Here is a 19,634-nt window from a genome sequence, read left to right as displayed (position 1 = left end):
CCCTGTGCGCCTGCGCGGAGGCGTCGGCTGCTGACGTGTAGCTGGGGCCGGGCGGGACTATCCGGGCGCGAGGCTGAGTGCTGCAGAATCGCTGGGGTGGCAGAGCCGCCAGCGAGGCTGGGGATGGGGGCGCCGCTGCTCTCTCCCGGCCGGGGAGCCGGGGCTGCCGGCCGGCGCTGGTGGATGCTGCTGGCGCCCCTGCTGCCGGCGCTGCTGCTGGTGCGGCCCGCGGGGGCCCTGGTGGAGGGGCTCTACTGCGGCACGCGGGACTGCTACGAGGTGCTGGGCGTGAGCCGCTCGGCGGGCAAGGCGGAGATCGCGCGGGCCTACCGCCAGCTGGCCCGGCGCTACCACCCCGACCGCTACCGGCCCCAGCCCGGCGACGAGGGCCCCGGGCGGACGCCGCAGAGCGCCGAGGAGGCTTTCCTGCTGGTGGCAACCGCCTACGAGACACTCAAGGTGAGGCCTGCGGGCGTGGAGGGGCTTCGAAGACTGGCCGCGGGAAGCCCACGGCGCCTTCCGACCCCGGTCCGCGGAGCGTGGGCCTCTGTGACTCCGAAACTGAGCACAGCCACCACCGCGACCTTTAAGATACTCACGTTTCCCACGTGGCCCTGTGAAAGAGCCGAGTCGGCCCCACGGGGCCTTGGGGGGCACAGCTAGCTAGCCTCCTTGCCCTCTTCCTTTTTGTGACATTGTTATGCAAAACTTTGGGCATCTTACGATTTCGTGAAAATATTTTAATAACGTGCATTTCACATTCGAAAAGCAGGGTGATCATTATTAGTAGGATCTGGGGTAGCCCACAACAGGGAAAGTCTCGAATATCAAGTGACAACTGTGATCGCATCAGTTTGATATGACAGAAAATTGGTTTCTGGAAATAGTGTTAAAGGTGACGCTTAGTTTGGGTTTAAGGAACTAAGAAAACACTGAGAAGAACAATGAACACCAGTCAAAAGGCTGGATGTGAGTCTTTGCTGTGACACCCCTGTATGACCTTGGATAGTGACTTATTATGTTGAAATAGCTGTTTCTTCATATGCAAAATTAAGGCCATGATACCTCCTCTCAGGGTTATTATGGGGATTAAATGATAAGTGTGCGAACCGCCCCCCTTTCCATAGGACCCATAAATAGGTGCTTAATGACTTGGGTACAAAACTCTGAGAATTTCTAGTAGGAAATATTTTGTGAATATGTATTTGTATTTCATTTGACAGGTTTTATTGAGTCTTGTGGGGATGAGAGATTTAGCCCGATGCTGTTTTCTTCTACTACTGCAAAAAATCAAACCATCTAGGACATCACGAAGTATAAATCGTACTTGATGGTGGTATTACTGCTTGAAGGGCCCCATCATACTAATGCGTCAGCGATTGTAGTTGTAAAGTATTTCTTTTCTAGCCTTTTTTTTTCCCGAGGCAAAATTTTCTATGTTGCCAGGTAGCCTGCTTTTAATGATTGTACTTTGAGTGGATATAATTTAACCTTGGATTGTTCCTCCAGATTGTTTTTCCAGAGCTGAAAATAGTCAAGGAGCTAACAACTTTATTGATGCCTTCCAGAGCAGTTTGGATAATTTGGAGTCATAAAATGAGTGGTGGAGGGGCGGGCCCTGAACTAGGTAAACTAGGTGAATTGAACTAGGTAAAATTTAATTTACCTAGTTCATTAAATTCTCACTAGCGTTAGTGAGATTGTAATTTTTATTGGCAGTTAACTGAGGGATGGCTGGGGAACTGGGAAAATGCTGAGGCCCCAAAGGGCTTTGTTGCCGATTATGTAAAAAGTGATGGAAAAAAGACTCCAGAAAAAATAGGAAAGAACTCTCCATCCAAGGCACTTCAGCATATGAAGCTCCAACTTCTGTTCCTTGTAGTCAGCCAGAAGCCCTGCTGGTGCGTGAGGGAGCCCTGGACCAGTGTGTGAAATCATAATGGGATTTACTAGGGATAGTAAAATTGATAGGATTAGGGATGTTAATCATGTTAATTTGTTTCAGGCGCGAGATGGTAATAGGGTTGTGGTGCTTGAATTTAGGTTGAGTGTCAGGAATGCAGTAGTTGTTAGGATGATATAGATAATTAGGTTAAAGATAGTGATATTTGGATTGTATATCAGTTATCCCATTATGATTTCACACACTGCTTTATAAACTAAGACCATGCAATAGTATTTAGTGTGTTTGACTTTTGGGGATTTAGGGAGTTTATGGACTTTGGAAGTTAAACAAGTGGATGCTTACCCTCTGTGTCAACCCATCTTCTGGAAGATGGAGAACTTCCAGAAGAGAGGGCAGCAGAAACACTGCCAGCTCTTGCCTTCTGCTGGGCTTTGTAGGAGTGGAGATGAGTAGTTTTGGCATGAGAATGGTGAGCATGTTGGTAAGAACTTTGAAAACAAGTGCCATGATTAGAGGGTAGAGATAGTGACTGTAGAGATTCCTGCTGGGAGGGCCACCAGGAGAGACCTATCAGTCCCCCCATCCCGGGACTGATCTGATGAATCTATATGGTTGCCTCTAAAGGTTTCTACCCCTAAAGTTTACCACTCATTGTCAGCTAATGAAAAGCTAGATAAAATAAGTGATCCACTCAAGATCAAGGAACGTTTAGGCAGTTAAAGACCAGTATGTCTGGAGTAGGTAACACTTGTACTCTTGACTCTGATGGGTTTGTGATAGCTACAAATATCTTGGAACAGGGGAGTGGAAGTGGAGTTGTACTGCTGGAGGAGGGAATGAGGGGAGTGTTCTGTAGCTCCCCCAGAACGCCCACTGTCTTACTGTGGAAATTATCTGTGAGACAAAAGGGATGTCTGGAGATATTTTGGACCCTGGAAAATCAGACCCAGCAGAACTCTTTGAAAACTTGCATTTTAAATTTATGGAGATGAACATATATTCATCTTCCAAGTGGAGCACCTCCAAGAACTATTTACCTCATTGAAGATGCTCTCTCTTGGAATAAGGATAAGGACTTTGACTTGCTGTGTGTGGGAACAATTATTACAGGGTGGTCTGCTTTAATTTCTGTCATAACGGAGAATTGTGAGGAAGTTGCCAAAGAATATGTTTTCTGGGTAATGCAAGGTTTTAATGAACTGAGGTCATCCAATTTGGAGGGCTTCAGCCTTGCACATTATCCGTTGAGGCAATGGAGATGTAATGGCTGTTTGTTTGGATTGTATCCTCCGGCTGTAAAAAGGGTTTGTGAAGGATAAAAGGTCCAGGTGGCGTTTGCTAAGAGCAGGTCAGATAGAATAGTGGGAGAAGCTGAGTTCCAGTGGCTCTGGAATAAAAACGGGATGCAGAAGCCTATCTCTGAATGTTGATAATAAATACATCACCAAAATGGAAACTATAATTATGTAAAACATCAGTGGATTTATGATTCTGAGGTGGTTTTGGTCAAATAAATGCCCTTTTGAGGAGGTTTTGTTTTTTTTTTAGGTGGTGGTTGTTAAAAAATAAGTACACTAACATGACTTAAATACAGTTGGTAAGACAAGAAGATATGACATTTGATCATCACTATTTTAGCAAAAAGATTTTACCTGTGCATGGAGAAATGGAGGAAAACCAAAAAAACAGAAGTGTGGGTAATAATGGAAGGCAAAGGCACTGGCCTCATGCTTTCACCAAGTCATGCTTAGTTCAGATTCCCAAATAAATTACAGTTCCAGATCTCAGCAAAACTTCAAACCATTATGATTTCACACACTGCTTTATAAACTAAGACCATGCCGTAGTATTTAGTGTGTTTGACTTTTGGGGATTTAGGGAGTTTATGGACTTTGGAAGTTAAACAAGTGGACACTTACCCTCTGTGTCAACATTGGATCTCATGAGGTAGAATAATCTGGTCCCACTTACATGTTTTTAAAGTGGCTATAGCACTTATCACACTGCATTTAAGTACTGAGTAGGTCTCTCTTTCCTACTAAACCATGCTCCTCATTTTTTGTGCGTATATCCATAGCACCTAGCACAGTGTCTGGCACATCAGAGCATTAATGTTATAAAAACTCGTATCTGGAGACATTCAGATAGAATGGAAATGGAAAGTGGATTTCTGGCATTTTGACATTGGTATGTGCAACGCCCTCTGCCATTTCACTCAAATTAATTGCAGTTTTAAAGAGTGGTATAGATAAGTAAATTGGACGGTTATGAGTGAAAAATTCCTGCATGAGAGAAAAATTGCACTTCTACTTTTAATGTTCTGAGGGTTTTTAAGTGAGTGATAATTTTTGAATGTAGATAAAAATTGGATAATACATGAAATATGAGAAATGGCATAGAAATAAGCAGATGAGAGAACAACTTGAAAGGATGCACTTAGAAAAACTATGATTGGTAAAAAATGCAAAAGCGTAGAATTTGATGGCATTTTGCAGGATCACAAGAAAAGAGCCTAGAAAAGGTCTTGGGAATATTTCTGGCATGAAGGTGAAGGCTATTTGATAAGTTGAAAGGATGTGTAGAGAGGTCATTCTACTCCAGACTTGTCTTGGAAGGGAAGCATTACAACAACACTTCAGTTTCCTTTTACCAGTCTGATGTGGCAGGGCTTTAGCATTTAGGAAGAATTTAGCAAAAAACGATTCTGAACTCCCTGCCCTGTTACGTTTCTGTTTATTGTTCGTTCCTTATATTCTCTTACTCAACCCCTTCTTTAACTGGGACTGACATAGGGGCTTGGAGGAGACCATAACAAAGGAAAAGACACAGTTTCTGACTTAAAGTTTTTAATAACAAGGGAGACAGATACTTACTGTTCAGTTATTATATAAGTTATATAATACAAGTCTGTGCAGATTATATTGCTGTGCTGAGAGGAAGTGATTATGTCTTCTTGGATTAGAGAAGAATGTACCCTTTGAGTTGATCAGGAACGAAGTCACCAAGGTTGATGGTGAAAGGACATTTCTGGTAGAGGGGAAACTTGATCAACAGAAACATAGAGTCATGAGTGTGCAAGGCTTGTTCCGGGAATGAGATGTAGTTTCATGAGGTATTATAGTAATGAGCATTTTCTCCACCAAGGATCAGTTTTATCGTATTTGTCCCAGGGACTCTGCTTTGGGGAAAAAATGAACTGCATGTATTACTATTCTTTTTCAACATTTCCCAGATTGTATTTAATCAGTCATTCATAGTAATCGAATAATCATAAAAATATTTAAAAATTATATAAATTGCTTTCTTTTTTGAGACAGGGTCTCACTGTGTTGCCCAGGCTGGTCTTGAAATCCTATGCTCAAGCAGTCCTCCTGCCTCAGTCTCCCAAATAGCTGCGATTACTGGCACATGCACCGAACCCTAAAATTATATAAATTTCTATTATAGGTGTGATGCTGATAAACAACCAAATTAAGTTAATTTATAGTCCACAGATGGCATATAGTTTCCATTTCATATGCCAATCCTGATTGGTCATGATTACCTGGAACAAAACTCTTACCTTTTAAGAGTTTTGAGACCTTTTCTGGGTTTAGTGGGAAAGAGTAACATATTTGATAGTAATGTTTCCCACGGCCCTGGAAAAATGATGTGGTAGTGTATGTACCACATTTACTATTTCTGCTGTGAACCCGTAAATGTTAGTTTTTACTGGTTCCTTAATTTCAGTGGTTACTCCCTACTTATGGCCAAGGGTGATTATATACTAGCTGTGTTTGATCCTGGTGCCATGACTGGCTGACATGATGTAATCAACAACCAATCAGAGTTCTTAATCAACCTGAAAACTACTGACTTGATATAATACTAGCCAGACACTGAGTACTAGACATTTTAATTTAGCTTGTACAGATTTATCGTAGGTAAATGGAACATTTTGAGATATTCACAGGAGTGCAAAGACCCTTACTGTTTTTCATAGACTTTAGGGGATCTGCTATTTCTAGGTTGGGAGCCTGCGAGGTGCCGTGGGAGGGAGAATGTTGCAGGATACTGGAACATAGTTTGGGATCAGATGATGAAGGACCCCTTAAGTTGTGTTCAGGAATCGGAACTTTATGTATTGAATAGTTACCAGAAGTTTTAAAGTGGAGAAATGACACAATCTTATGTTTGTTTTAGGAAGAAAACTCTGGGAGCAATTTTGAGAATGGTTTGGGGAGGGCAAAAAGGTATTCTTGACTGAACTCATTTTACTTACACTGTCTTCTTCTGGAATCCCTCTTCTGTCATTCTTCTTCTGGAATCTTCTTCTGTCATTCCTCTTTGGCAACTTGAAAATCTCCTACTTGGTTCATTTCCCACTCCTTTCGCTTCATTTTGCTTCCTTTAAAACTACACTTACATTTTTTCCTTTCTTTGGTGTTCACTGTCTTTACTTTCTCATCTCCCTTTCATTCAAGCTATCATAGACTGGCGTGTGCAGCAGCACATGTGTTGGAACTGTTCTTGTTGAGGTGAACAGTGACACTCTGCTCGCCAGATCTGATCAGATTGACTGCTCTTCATTTCTTCCTCCTCCTGGAACTTTGTGTCATGTGATATTGTTGACCATTTCGTTCTTTAAGGTGTTCTTCCCTGACTTCCTTGACGTGATCTTTGTCTGTTTCTCCTGTCCTCGCCATTTCTTTTCAGTCTTTATCATCTTTTCTACTACCTACCCCTTAAGCATTGCTATTCTGTTGAGTTCTCCTTTGTGTACTCTTTTCTTTTTTCTTTTCTAAGCTCTTCCTGATGAAACTCAACTGTATCCTTGACCTAAGCCACTGCTTTTAAGCTGACAGCTCTAAAACCTGCATGTTCTCCAGGCTCATATTTTCAGCTGCCTCTCCTCTGTAGCACAGGTACCCGCAATTAAACATGTCTGAAATCAATCTTATCTTTGTGAAAGCATAAACTTCAAAAGAAGATATAATTATGACTCTCACAAATACAGAATGAACATGTGTCAGAGATTTTATTTAACATATTAATCAATGAGGGAACCAGTAAGATACTAAAACTAGTTGAAAGAGAAAAAGTGCCAACATTTTTAATCAGATAGGGAATGCTGAAATGCCTGTAAAACTGGAAAATACCTACCAAGCAATAATGTGTTGCATTCCACGGACATAATTTGTCTTTCTGTGAATAGGAGTCATTTGCATTATTTCCAGTTTTCTACAAGTTACTTCTGTCTCTAGAGTTAAAATAGGTTAGTCAAAGACAAAGGTGCACTCCTCTGCAGGAATAGATAATCCTTGAGGCTCCAGAAATTGAAAGGATAGCTAGTAATTTTTTTTCTTCCTAGTTCAAAATCTTCCACAAGTTTTCCTTGCATCTTCTCCAAACTTGCTGTTTTTTTTCCTGTATTCATTATCTTAGTGAGTAACATTGTCTACGTAGTAACTCTGATTAAAAACTTTGGTATCATGTTCAACATCTCCTTTGATTCTTGTGTACCCCTTTACTTACCAAGTCCTATTCTTTTTCTTAGCTGCTAAAATCTGTTTCTCCCTCATTCGACTTTTTGCAATACTGCCAGAATTGTCTTTCAGAAATACATACTTCTACATAATGCTATTGTTCTCATACTTGGAAACATTTTTGTTTTTGAATAGCACAGTTGATAACATCCTAACTCTTTGGTGCAGCATACAAGATCCTCAACAGTTCTTATCCAAACTTGCCTTCCTAGCTATATTTACTACTCGTTTCTTCCTAAATTTCCCCAATGCTCAAGCTTCCCTGAATCCATGATATTTTTTGATACTTTTATACCCTTAACACTTGCTGTTTCCTTTGCCTGAAACAAGTTTCATTATACCTTACTTGTTTCCGAGATCCAGCCCCCATTTCCCTTCCGCTGTGAATCCCATTGCTAGTGTTTTTAGACAGAGTCAGCCTCTTGTTCCTTAGCACACTCAGTTGTGCTTTTCTTGCTTGCTAGATTCTTCTTCTAGATGGAGGGTTCTTGAGGCCACGGACCTGTCTTGTCTTTTATTCTCTTTTTGTGCTCAATACAAGGCCTAATGCCCTGCATCACCATTTTTGAAATGAAAACAACTGAAGTTTTTAAAAGCTCAAGTGACCAAGTAGATGCTGATAGTATTAACTGATACACAGAGGGATAGATTAGTTTTTGAGCATGTTGAGTTTGAGATATTTATGTTGCATTTAGAAAATGTTCAGGACATAGTTGAGAATAGGAGGAGGCAAGAAAAACAGTTACAAGCATTACTAGTATGTAGGTAATATTCCAAATCATGGAAGTTTTTGAGACTATGTGCAGAATGAGAAGAGAAGATAGAGAAGAAGATAAGTTGCACTAGTGACTAGTGGGCAGGAAACAAGAAAAAAATGAAATGGGTAGCAGTTAATTTTCTCCCTCTTTTATAGGATATAATGGCCTGGAAAAAAATTTAGACCAGAGGTTGTTTTTTTTTTTTTGAAGGATCATTTGTGTGTGTGTGTGTGTATGGGTGTGTGTGTGTGGATTTAAAAAAAATAGTAAGATTAATATATATTGAGTGAATACAGTAATACATTTTCATATATCATTGATTCCTGACCTTCACCACCCCAAAGATGGTTTTTATACTCTGTGTAATAGAAAGTTTTAAATGTAAAACTAGCTGCAATATCAAATTATTACAATTTATGTACTGAGATCAAACAATTCATGATTTCCTTCAAGGGCAGGAACATAATATATTTTTGCCTCTGGGGAGGGGGGATGACCCTTTAAGAGAAGGAAGGATTCAGTACTTTCTTTGCTTGTGGGTTTCCTCTTGTTCACTTTTGATCTAGATATTGGTGGTTATGTTCCAGTCCTCCTGCATATGCCCAAGAGGATTGGGAGTGGAATGGACACCAGCAGAAGCACCACAGTTATTCCTGTAGAGATTAGAAACAAGGAGCTTATTGCCCTGCTTGTCAAGGCTCAGGACAGACAGGAGGAAGAAACAAGTATAAAGGTTTTGGTTTTGGAAAGAAGTTGGAATCTCCAGACCCTGGGACCTTAAGATCCACAAAATTGCTGAAAGAAAAAGTACTACCTTATTGAAAGGTAAGATATTAAACTGTTTTAAGGTTTAAGCTATGTTAGCCACAGTAGCCTATTTTCATAAACTATGAATTCAAGCAGTCACTTCTGCCAAACTGAAGTTTTTATGACATCGCCACCCATCCAGCCTTGCTGGTGAGATGGAGACCTATGTAGTGGAGAGATGCATATTGCAAGGAAGAGCCTTCACAAAAGTTCACTCGTTTTTGAAATAATGTTTACTGAATGCCAGGCACTGTACTAGGCCTTGGAGTTACCCTACCTACTTTCCAGAAATTCTCATTCTAAGAAAAGAAAAAACTGATGATTACAATGTGATAAGTGCTATAATAAATAGGTACCAAGTGTAATAAGAACGATCCGACTGTCTGGGGCAGTAATGTTTACATTCTAAAGGATTAATAGGACTCATGAGGTTCAAATTAGAGAGAAATAGACGTTTGAAGACATAGGTATGAAAAGGAACATTGTGTTGGAATAACACACCAAATTCCAGAAATTGCTGTCTGAATGTTTGCTATGGGTAAAAGAGGGGAAACTGATAAGGGATGTTGCTAGGTAGGTAAGTTTGGACCAGTTGTGAAGGCCTGGTGGCATGCAAAGGAAATTTTAACTTTGGCCATGGGAAAGCACTGGAGATTAAAAAAAAAAAAAAATTGTGTGGCTACCTTAGTTCAAGATGAGTACGAAAAAAATAAGAATGTACCTTAGCTTTCTACTTGAGTCCCAGAAGGATGGTCCTTCTTATTATGCCTTTTCTTTGCTAATATTCTTGGTATCCTCTTGTTCTTACTAGTTGATTCTAAACTTTGTAGGTTACTAAAGAGCAGAATTTTGACTTAGGCTGTTGAGAACTCCTAAGTTTTACCTATTTGTGCTGCTCTTGATTCTAAAGTATATGCATGCCTCACTGATCATCATCAGTATGCATGAAAACTGATCATTTTCTTCATTTTGGAGAGAAAGCTTTAAGCCCTAGAATGGAGATAAAATAAATTGAATAAATGCTGTAACGAGGAAGTGGCCAACTTTTTAGTCTAATCATGGCCAAAACAGGGTCATAAATTTGTGGTGACCCTAAAGAAAAGAACACCATCCAAAGAGAAGTCAGACTTGACCCTGAGATGTCTTGCAGGAATTTGGTAGTTTGAGGACTCCATTAGGGGACCTTGAACAGATTGCACAGGCTCTGCTTGCAGTAGAGAGGCCAGACACAAGGTATAAATTTTGGAGTTGCTTGTGTTGGAGCATTAGTTGACCATTGTGTTAAAGGAGTTCAGGACTTGGTAAAGTCAATAATCTAGAAACCAGTGAGAAAATGGTGACCCTGGTGAAAGATCTGAGTGAAATGTTTGAAGAGGGATGATATCTACGTTCTGTAGAACAGAGATAAGAGAACAAAAAGAGAAGATAGTCATTGGACACATGATGTCCGCTTACCAGATTTCAACGACACTCCAAGACCTTACTCCATATACTTCAACCAGGAGGAGTGCAGACAGCCGGGGCAAAGGGCTGCGCAGAGACAATGAGGCTCATAGGAGTCTGATCTCAGTGTGGCATTTCGTTTAAAAGCTACATGTAATCTAGTTGTAGCAAGAAGAATTGTACTTGAAGAAATACATTTCAAAAGGCATCTGTCATGATTGGGATGCCGAGTTAAAGTCAAGGATTTAAGGCGCCAAAACGGCATTTCTATAAAATTAGCCCAAAAAGCAGAGGGAGAATGGGAAAATTCTCAGATGATTTCTTGAGGTACTCAAAAGGAGACACATGAAGAGACACAGGCTTTAGTCTTCAGCGCTGTCTGTGTGACCCTTATATAGGTTTACCCTTTCTAGGTTAGAAGCTCTGGAATAGGATGATGACTTAAAGAATGAGTCACGGATTGACAGTTGAGGCATATAGCAGCTGCCACAAGAAAATCCTTTTTGACTGAAGAGAACATACAAGGAGTGAATCTGAAAATAATACTAGCTTGAGCTCATACCTCGTTGTATAACTGAGAGTTTTCATATTGGCCCTCCATATAAATATATTCATATCTAATTAAGCTAGCTACTAGTTTACATCGTTTCATATACTGGTGAGAGGTAAGAAATTGTTTGAATGTAATGAATATAGGAGAACTTACTGAGAATGATCTCACACAAATTCAAAATTTTTTTTTTTTTTTGGAGACAGAGTCTCGCTCTGTCGCCCAGGCTGGAGTGCAGTGGTACAATCTCGGCTCACTGCAACCTCCACCTCCCAGGTTCAAGTGATTCTCTTGCCTCAGCCTCCCGAGTAGCTGGGATTATAAGCGCAAGCCACCATGACTGGCTAATTTTTGTATTTTCAGTAGAAATGGGATTTTGCCATGTTGGCCAGGCTGGTCTCGAACTCCTGACCTCAAGTTACCTGCCTGCCTTGGCCTCCCAAAGTGCTGGGATTACAGGAGTGAGCACCTGTGCCCGGCCCAAAATTCTTAATAGAAAATACGTAATGATTTTAATGGATACAAGCAAGATTTAGTCATTAACAAATTTCTTACTTTAAATCTAAAAAACTACATGTTGGAGGACTCAGAAGGTGATCCTAAACAGACCCCAGAGAATCTGTCTGCAGTAGCAAGGCACTAAGTTTAGATTTTGAAATGCCTTTAGCTAGGAATCTACAGTTAATAAATGTTGAATAATTCATTCCTCTAAGATAAAAAAAAGACTTTTTTTTTTGGAGACAGGGTTTTGCTGTCTTGCCCAGACTGGAGTGTGATGGCATGATCACATAAGTGATTTCCCACCTGGGGAACATCCTGGGAAGCTGGGACTATAGGCACATGCCACCATGCCCTGTGCAAATACAATTTTTTTTATTTTTTGTAAAGACAAGGTCTCACCATGCTGCCCAGGCTGATCTCAAACTCCTGGGCTGAAGCAATCCTCCCGCCTTGGCCTTCCAGAGTGTTGGGATTACAGGCATGAGTCACCACACCTGGCAAAACAGACTTTTGTTTTTGTAATGGTTTTTATTATACTCATATGTAGAGATTAAAGAATTTGTTTTGATTTTATAATAGTTTTTATCTTTAATTTTTTTGAAAATGGGGCAAGTTGGAAAATGTAATAGGTTTCCTGTGAGATAAAGAACAAATCGTGACCTGGTTTAATAACTCTGCAACCTGCATAGCTCAGTACAACATTGCATTTATCCCTGTTAGAAATTGATTAGAATCAGAGAATATATTTTTTTAAATGTTTTATCTGTGAACATACAGAGCAGCATTTTGGAATGCTATAATTCTTTCAAGGAGTTTGTATCGGTAAGGAAAATCTATATGTTACCTCATTTGTGACCTGGGCTGGACAACATATTATAGTGATGAAGTACTACATGTTTGTAACATGTTTTTGTATAATGTTTGTTATTTGATATTCACAACAACAGGGATTGTTAGCTCTTTTTGTGAATGAAGAAGGAGGAGGCTCAGAGAGGCTAAATATTTTATCTAAGGTCACAAAGCTAGACTTTGACCGTTGGGCTGCATGGGTGTCTCAGTGTTTCTTTGGGATGGGCATAATTCAGTTTTGTAGGCACAGACTGGCTTCACCTACTGTTTGCTTTTAGCAGAAAACTATCTATACAAGGCTGGGACGTGATTGTGAATATATACAAGAAATAAGCATTAAAAAAAAAATCAACAGTTAAGAGTAGTTGTGAACAGGCTTTTATTAGCACCAAGCATCAGCTAAAAAGGCTGAATGGTTAATTGTTATTAAAGTGTTTTTATTTTTCCAGGAGGACTAACAATACTCAAGAACTTAGAGAAGTATATTTGTTATGCTTTTATATCTAACATTGAAGTTCTGGAAATTTACATGGCTTTGAAGAGCAATGGGAAATTTTTTGATTTTGACAATTTCAGTATTTTTACTCAGATTAACCTTATATAATTATAAAATTCTATATGTGATTTAACAGATTATAAACTAAGGCCATTTAATGGACTGTCCTATGAAGTTGGATATCTTGTCATTTTACAGGATGAAGAAACACGAAAAGATTATGATTACATGCTGGATCATCCAGAAGAGTACTACAGCCATTACTACCACTACTATAGCAGGCGCTTGGCCCCTAAGGTGGATGTTAGAGTCGTGATTTTGGTCAGCGTGTGTGCTATTTCGGTGTTTCAGGTATGTATCAGTGGATATTTTTATCGATATTTATGTGCATTGAGTGCACGTTGCCTAGTGCTAGTCATTAAAACCTAACTGCGAGTATCTTCTTGTAAAATTTTACTTCTAGTTGAGATCTGTTTTATTCATTGGCAATGTTGGAATCTTTGTCAGTGGCAAATCTAAGAAATTGTTGAAGAATGTCATTACTACTACAAAACAACCCCTCAAAAATCCAGACCCTTTTTCATTGTTCCCTCTGGAGTATTTTCTACATAATAGCTAGAGTGAACGTCAGCTAATTCATATCATTTACCTCTGTAGGACTTTTCAATGACTTACCATTAAACTTGGGAGAAATCTGAATTCCTTAACCTGGCCTAACAAGTCCTGGCACCAGTCACCAAATGCCAGTAGTGCTTGCCATCATTATTGTAACAATCAGAGATGTCCCACGCATTTCTGTGTGCCCCTTTAAGGGTGCTTCTGCTCAGGTTGAAAACCATTGAAATAGATTAAAAGAGGCATAGGAACTTTTTGTTTTTGTTTTTGTTTTGAGACAGAGTCTCGTTCTGTTGCCAGGCTGGAGTGCAGTGGCACAATTTCGGCTCACTGCAACCTCCGCCTCCTGGGTTCAAGCGATTCCCCTGCCTCAGCCTCCTGAGTAGCTGGGACTACAGGCGCGCACCACCACACCCGGCTACCTTTTTGTATTTTAGTAGAGATGGGGTTTCACCATGTTGGCCAGGATGGTCTCGAACTCCTGACCTCGTGATCCTCCTGCCTTGGCCTTCCAAAGTGCTGGAATTACAGGCGTGAGCCACTGTGCCCGGCCAGGGACTTTTTATGTTGTAAAGTATCACAAAAATTTAACTTCTGCCTGAAATAAGTTTTCCCTGTTATTAAACTAGCCATTCCTATCACATGCTCCTTTAAAGGAAATGAACAAGTCAAATGACTAGAATGAAGCAATCTGCTTGTTTGAAAATTACTTCTCCAGTTTCATTCCCAGAAACGATTCAGTGTTTTTTTTTTTTAGAGATGGAGTCTCACTCTGTCACCCAGACTGGAGTGCAGTGGAGTGATCATGACTCATTGTAGCCTTGACTTCTTGGGCTCAGGCGATCCTCCCACCTCAGCCTCCTGCATAGCTGGGACTACAGGCATGTGCCACCATACCTGGCTAATTTTTGTATTTTTTTTTTTTTTTTGGTAGAGACACGGTTTTGCCGTGTTGCCCAGGCTGATCTCGAGCTCCTGGGCTCAAGCAATCCACTCACCGCAGCCTCTCAAAGTGCTGGGATGACAGGCATGAGCCCCTGCACTTGGCCAACATTTAATTTTTATGAATAAAAACTATATTGGAAACTAAGGTGGTATGTTTAAAATGTGTCAGCATTTGTAGAACGATTTACCCTTTCAAAGGGGAGAGCAGGGATAATTTTACTTTTTTGTTTTAAACAATGTAATACTGTAGTAACTTTTTAAAAAATATTCTTAATAGATTGCTACTATTGCAGGGTATTATTTGTATGTCTGCTATATTCATTCAGTTAATCAGGAGCTGAAGTTTATGGAGGTACTATGTGAGGAGCAGGGCATTTTCTGACAAATGCTTTATGGTTGAATACATTTATGAAGTAAGTTAATGTTCTCCTGTCCAAATAGGTAGAGTTCAACCATATTTGAGTCTCCCAGCAGAATAGGATGAGTGCCACTGCAGATGGCTTAGGAAAAGAGATGGGAATGAATATAGTTGCCTGAGTCTATACACTATGAGTTTTTTAAACAAATTCCTCACCAGCTAGATTTTGCCATTTAACTCTTTCTCTAGTAAGTAGGTTGCTGTTTAAAAAAAAAGAAAAACAATTTTTTAAAGTGATCTAGGGAAGAGCCAAATGGTAAAGATACGAACCACGGGTGTGGTATGATACATTGATTAGCCTTTGACCTTGGGTCACTGACTGCAGCAGTGATTTTTGGCTCAGCTCAGAGTTTACCTTACTTATCCAGCCTTCAGATCCTGTGTACGCATGGGCTTCGTTCAGTTGTATCTTTTACTTACAAAGTAGGATCTTTGAGATCCCTATTTTTAATTGTAATGGTTTCTTGGGAGATGGTATTCACCGAGACTCTATCATTCCTTTAATTTAGATGAATTTGGGTAATGAAAATGACTCATTGTTCTCTGTTAATTATTCTAGTTTTTCAGCTGGTGGAATAGCTACAATAAGGCAATCAGCTACCTAGCCACAGTGCCCAAGTACCGTATCCAAGCTACAGAGATTGCCAAGCAGCAGGGACTGCTCAAAAAAGCCAAAGAAAAAGGCAAAAACAAAAAGTCCAAAGAAGAAATTCGTGACGAGGAGGAGAACATCATAAAGAACATTATAAAAAGTAAAATAGATATAAAGGGGGGCTATCAGAAACCCCAAATCTGTGATCTTCTCCTGTTTCAAATTATCTTAGCTCCTTTTCACCTATGCTCATATATAGTTTGGTATTGTCGGTGGATCTATAATTTTAACATCAAAGGCAAAGAATATGGAGAGGAAGAGAGATTATACATTATACGTAAATCTATGAAGATGTCAAAGTCTCAATTTGATAGTCTAGAAGATCATCAGAAAGAAACTTTTCTTAAACGAGAGCTCTGGATCAAGGAGAATTATGAGGTGAGTAGTCACCCTGCTGTGATTTAAGTGTCATCCACCTGATCAAGTTAAAATCAGGTGTATTATAATGAGGGATCACAGAAGTGTGCTCACATTTCTGAAATCGTAGAGTTAAACAATTAGTAAAGATCTTTTATTGAAAGTAGGACTCTATTTGGTAGTGAGACGGTGGGTTTTTAACCTGTAATTTCTCTTTTTAGAGGATGAACTTCAAATACTTTAATCGACAAATTCTGAAAACGTTTTAAAAATGTTAAACTGCATTGGAATGATATGCATGTTTGCAAGGGTGTTACAACAACTTTTGGGTAACTGCACTAAAATTTGGCCCTTCCCAAGTTTTCTTCCAATCCTGTAAACCTAGCCACAGAGACTTAAAAAAAAAAAAAAAAAAAAAAAAAAAAAAACAGAGTAAGAGGTGGAAATTTTGTTGAGATGACTTCATTTCAAAATAATTGAGCACAAGATATTCTGCGTAATAACTGACATCTATAGAAAGTTACTTTTGTTTTACTTTTAAATTAAATCGAATTACTGTAATGCCTCTAAACTTTCGGGCATTTTAATAAATGCTTTATGCTACAGTTGTCACCTACAAAAATTACTTCGAGGTGATCCGCTACCTAGCCATCATGTTAAAGGGATTAGCAGTCTCATTATCATAATGACACTTTTAGATTCAGGATAAAATTCATTGGCTATTATGTTAAATATAAGAATAGAGCACAGTGAAACCTTTTTGTTTTCTTTCTTATTTTTATCATATAGTGTTGGGGTTTTGCCATGTTGTCTAGGATGGTCTCAAACTCCTGAGCTCAAGCAATCTGCCCACCTTGGCCTCCTAGAGTGCTGGGATTACAGGCATCAGCCACTGCACCCAGCCAAAACCTGCTTAAGAAGTCTGAGATACATTAGTTTTTTTAGTTTCGTAGTCATTTCATTTTGTACGTGATGTCCTAAATAGATTTCACTGAAATTAAAGTTTTGGTCTGAATTATATTTATGTAAATTAACTTACTGTGAATTGCCCGATGTTTTACCAAGTATACCTGTTCATAAATAAAATAAAAGTGTTATTTAGGGCTGGGTGTGGTGGCTCACACTTGTAATCCCAGCATTTTGGGAGGTTGAGGCAGGTGGATCACTTGAGGTCAGGAGTTCAAGACCAGCCTGGCCAACATAGTGAAACCCTGTCTCAAAATACAAAAAAATTAGCTGGGCGTGGTGGTGCATGCATGTAATCCTAGCTACTCGGGAGGCTGAGGCAGGAGAATCACTTGAACCAGGGAGGCAGAGGTTGCAGTGAGCCAAGATTGTACCACTGCACTCTGGCCTGAGCAACAGAGTGAGACTCTATCTCAAAAAAAAAAAAAAAAAATGTTATTTAGTTACAGCATACCAGTTAGCCAGTTAGCTCCTAAACTATTTGAAAAGCTTGTTCTTTTAAGTAGGTTAAAAGTTTAAAAGTTTTCTTTTTTAAGAAGGTAAAGCAGCTCAATCTGCAAAACTGTGTCTTTCTTAGGGTGCTATTGTGGGGTGAATTATATGTTATCGTATGAAGTTGTCTTAGTCTTTACTTCCTAATATTTGGAAGTAAAATAATTTCTTTCCAAAATTTGATGTGGCTGTGAAACTGGCTAAGACAGCTTGTTCATTTTGCTTTAGTTGACAGCATTAAAAGTTACAGAATTGCAGGCTGGGTGCGGTGGCTCATGCCTGTAATCCCAGCACTTTGGGAGGCCCAGGCAGGCAGATTGCTTGAGCTCAAGAGTTCGAGACCAGCCTGGGCAACATGGCGAAACCCTGTCTCTACCAAGAAAATACAAAAAATTAACTGGGCTTGGTGGTGCCTGTGGTCCTAGCTACTCGGAGGTTACAGTAAGCCAAGATTGTGCCACTGTATTCCAGCCTGGATGACAGAATGAGACCCCATCTCAAAAAAAAAAAAAAGTTGCATAAATGCAGATGTTCTGTGTTCTCACAAGTTTTAACTCTGTGGTTTATTTAACCTTCTTTGGAAACTTTAATTTAAAAAAATGAAAAATTCATAATTAGATGAACGTAGGTGTAAGTTCAGTTTGGAGATAAACATGTATGTAAGGTCATTTTGTTCCTTGGTTAAGATCACCAAATCTGAAAGTCATCAGTTAAATTTACAAAGGACTATATTAAAAAAATAAAGTTTTGATTCTTTAATATTAGACATTAGTTGTAGAGAGGAAATGTTAAGCCCTTTAAACTCAGTCAATTTTCATTGAGGAAAAGAATGTATTCCTAGGTTACAGAAATCAGTGACAAAAAATTACTAGTTCTAGGCAGGGTGCAGTGGCTCACGCCTGTAATCCCAACACTTTGGGAGGCTGAGGTAGGTGGATCACTTGAGGCCAGGAGTTTGAGACCAGCCTGGCCAACATGGTGAAACCCCATCTGTCCTAAAAAAAAAAAATACAAAAAAATTAGCCGGGCGTGGTGGCATGCTCCTGTAGGCCCAGCTAGGGAGGCTGAGGCAGGAGAATTGCTTGAACCCAGGAGGCAGAGATTGCAGTGAGCTGAGATTGCACCACTGCACTCCAGTCTAGGCAACCAAGAGAGACCCTGTCTCAAAAAAAAAAAAAAAAAAAAAAGTACTAGTTCTTTTTTTTTTTAATTTGAGATGGAGTTTCACTCTTGTTGCCCAGGCTGGAGTGCAATGGCATGATCTCAGCTCACTGCAACCTCCGCCTCCCAGGTTCAAGCAGTTCTCCTGCCTCAGCCTCCCAAGTAGCTGGGATTATAGGCATGTGCCACCACGCCCGGCTAATTTTTTCTATTTTTTTTTAGTAGAGACGGGGGTTTCACCATGTTGGCCAGGCTGGTTTTGAACTCCTGACCTCAGGTGATCCACCTGCCTTGGCCTCCCAATGTGCTGGGATTACAGGTGTGAGCCACCACGCCCGGCCACAAAATTACTAGTTCTTATACAGGTTGTTCTTTCATGTTTAACACTGAATGTTAAAACGGTTAATTGCAAATAAATAAATAAATAAATAAAATGCTTAATTGTTTAGTATTTTAGGTGAATGGTTATCAATACATTCACTGGAAACTTTTTACCTAACATTATGTTAGAAAAATGTAAATATGCCATAAAGCTAATGGCAAATGTTCCTCTTTGGATTGTGAAGTCATCTAGTTATTTATACTTACAGGTCTACAAGCAAGAACAAGAGGAAGAATTAAAGAAAAAGTTGGCAAATGACCCCAGATGGAAGAGATACAGGAGATGGATGAAGAATGAAGGGCCTGGGCGGTTAACATTTGTGGATGACTGAAGATTGATGGAATGCTACTATGCCAAACCTTAATTGTGGTATTATTTTCATAACTGAATTATTTTAGAAATGTATCAATTGACTGCTGCTCAGCAGTAACTAAAATTCCTCAAGTATTTGATTAAACAGAATAATGTCGAAATTTAAACCTTCCCTTAAAACTTTATACATAAGACATTTATGATTGTTCAATTTTTATAATCTATTTGTGGATTTTGTTAAAAGATTTCACATGAAGATTTATTAGTTGCCATTTAAAATTTTTATATGTTTAGTTAAAAGATTTGACATGACAATTTATTAGATACCATTTAAAAATTTTACGTGTTATGTGTTTATTCTTTGAGAATGTTTCCTTACTGTTTGTAATAGTGCTACATTTTTCTGCTTTCATGGCCTCTGTATTTTCACAAAACACCAAAAACAGCATTAATTATATTATCATGAGTGTGTTTCTGGACACAAACTTCTGCAGTAGAG

General features: G+C 39.5%; 1 protein-coding gene across 1 annotated transcript; it reads left to right on the top strand.

Moving 5' to 3' along the window:
- Window positions 1-9: 9 nt before the first annotated feature.
- Window positions 10-19,475, top strand: DNAJC25 (DnaJ heat shock protein family (Hsp40) member C25). The gene is made up of 4 exons (XM_003810864.6): window positions 10-459; window positions 13,034-13,186; window positions 15,373-15,843; window positions 19,032-19,475. Exons 1-4 carry the CDS (start codon window positions 124-126, stop codon window positions 19,152-19,154), a joined length of 1,083 nt encoding a protein of 360 aa, XP_003810912.3. The 5' UTR covers window positions 10-123; the 3' UTR covers window positions 19,155-19,475.
- The last annotated feature ends 159 nt before the right edge of the window (window positions 19,476-19,634 follow it).

This window comes from Pan paniscus, chromosome 11 (assembly GCF_029289425.2).
Source record: "Pan paniscus chromosome 11, NHGRI_mPanPan1-v2.0_pri, whole genome shotgun sequence".
In the NCBI taxonomy this organism is placed as follows: domain Eukaryota; kingdom Metazoa; phylum Chordata; class Mammalia; order Primates; family Hominidae; genus Pan; species Pan paniscus.
Note: the sequence above shows the minus strand (reverse complement) of the source record. Positions and strands in the feature narration are given on the sequence as shown.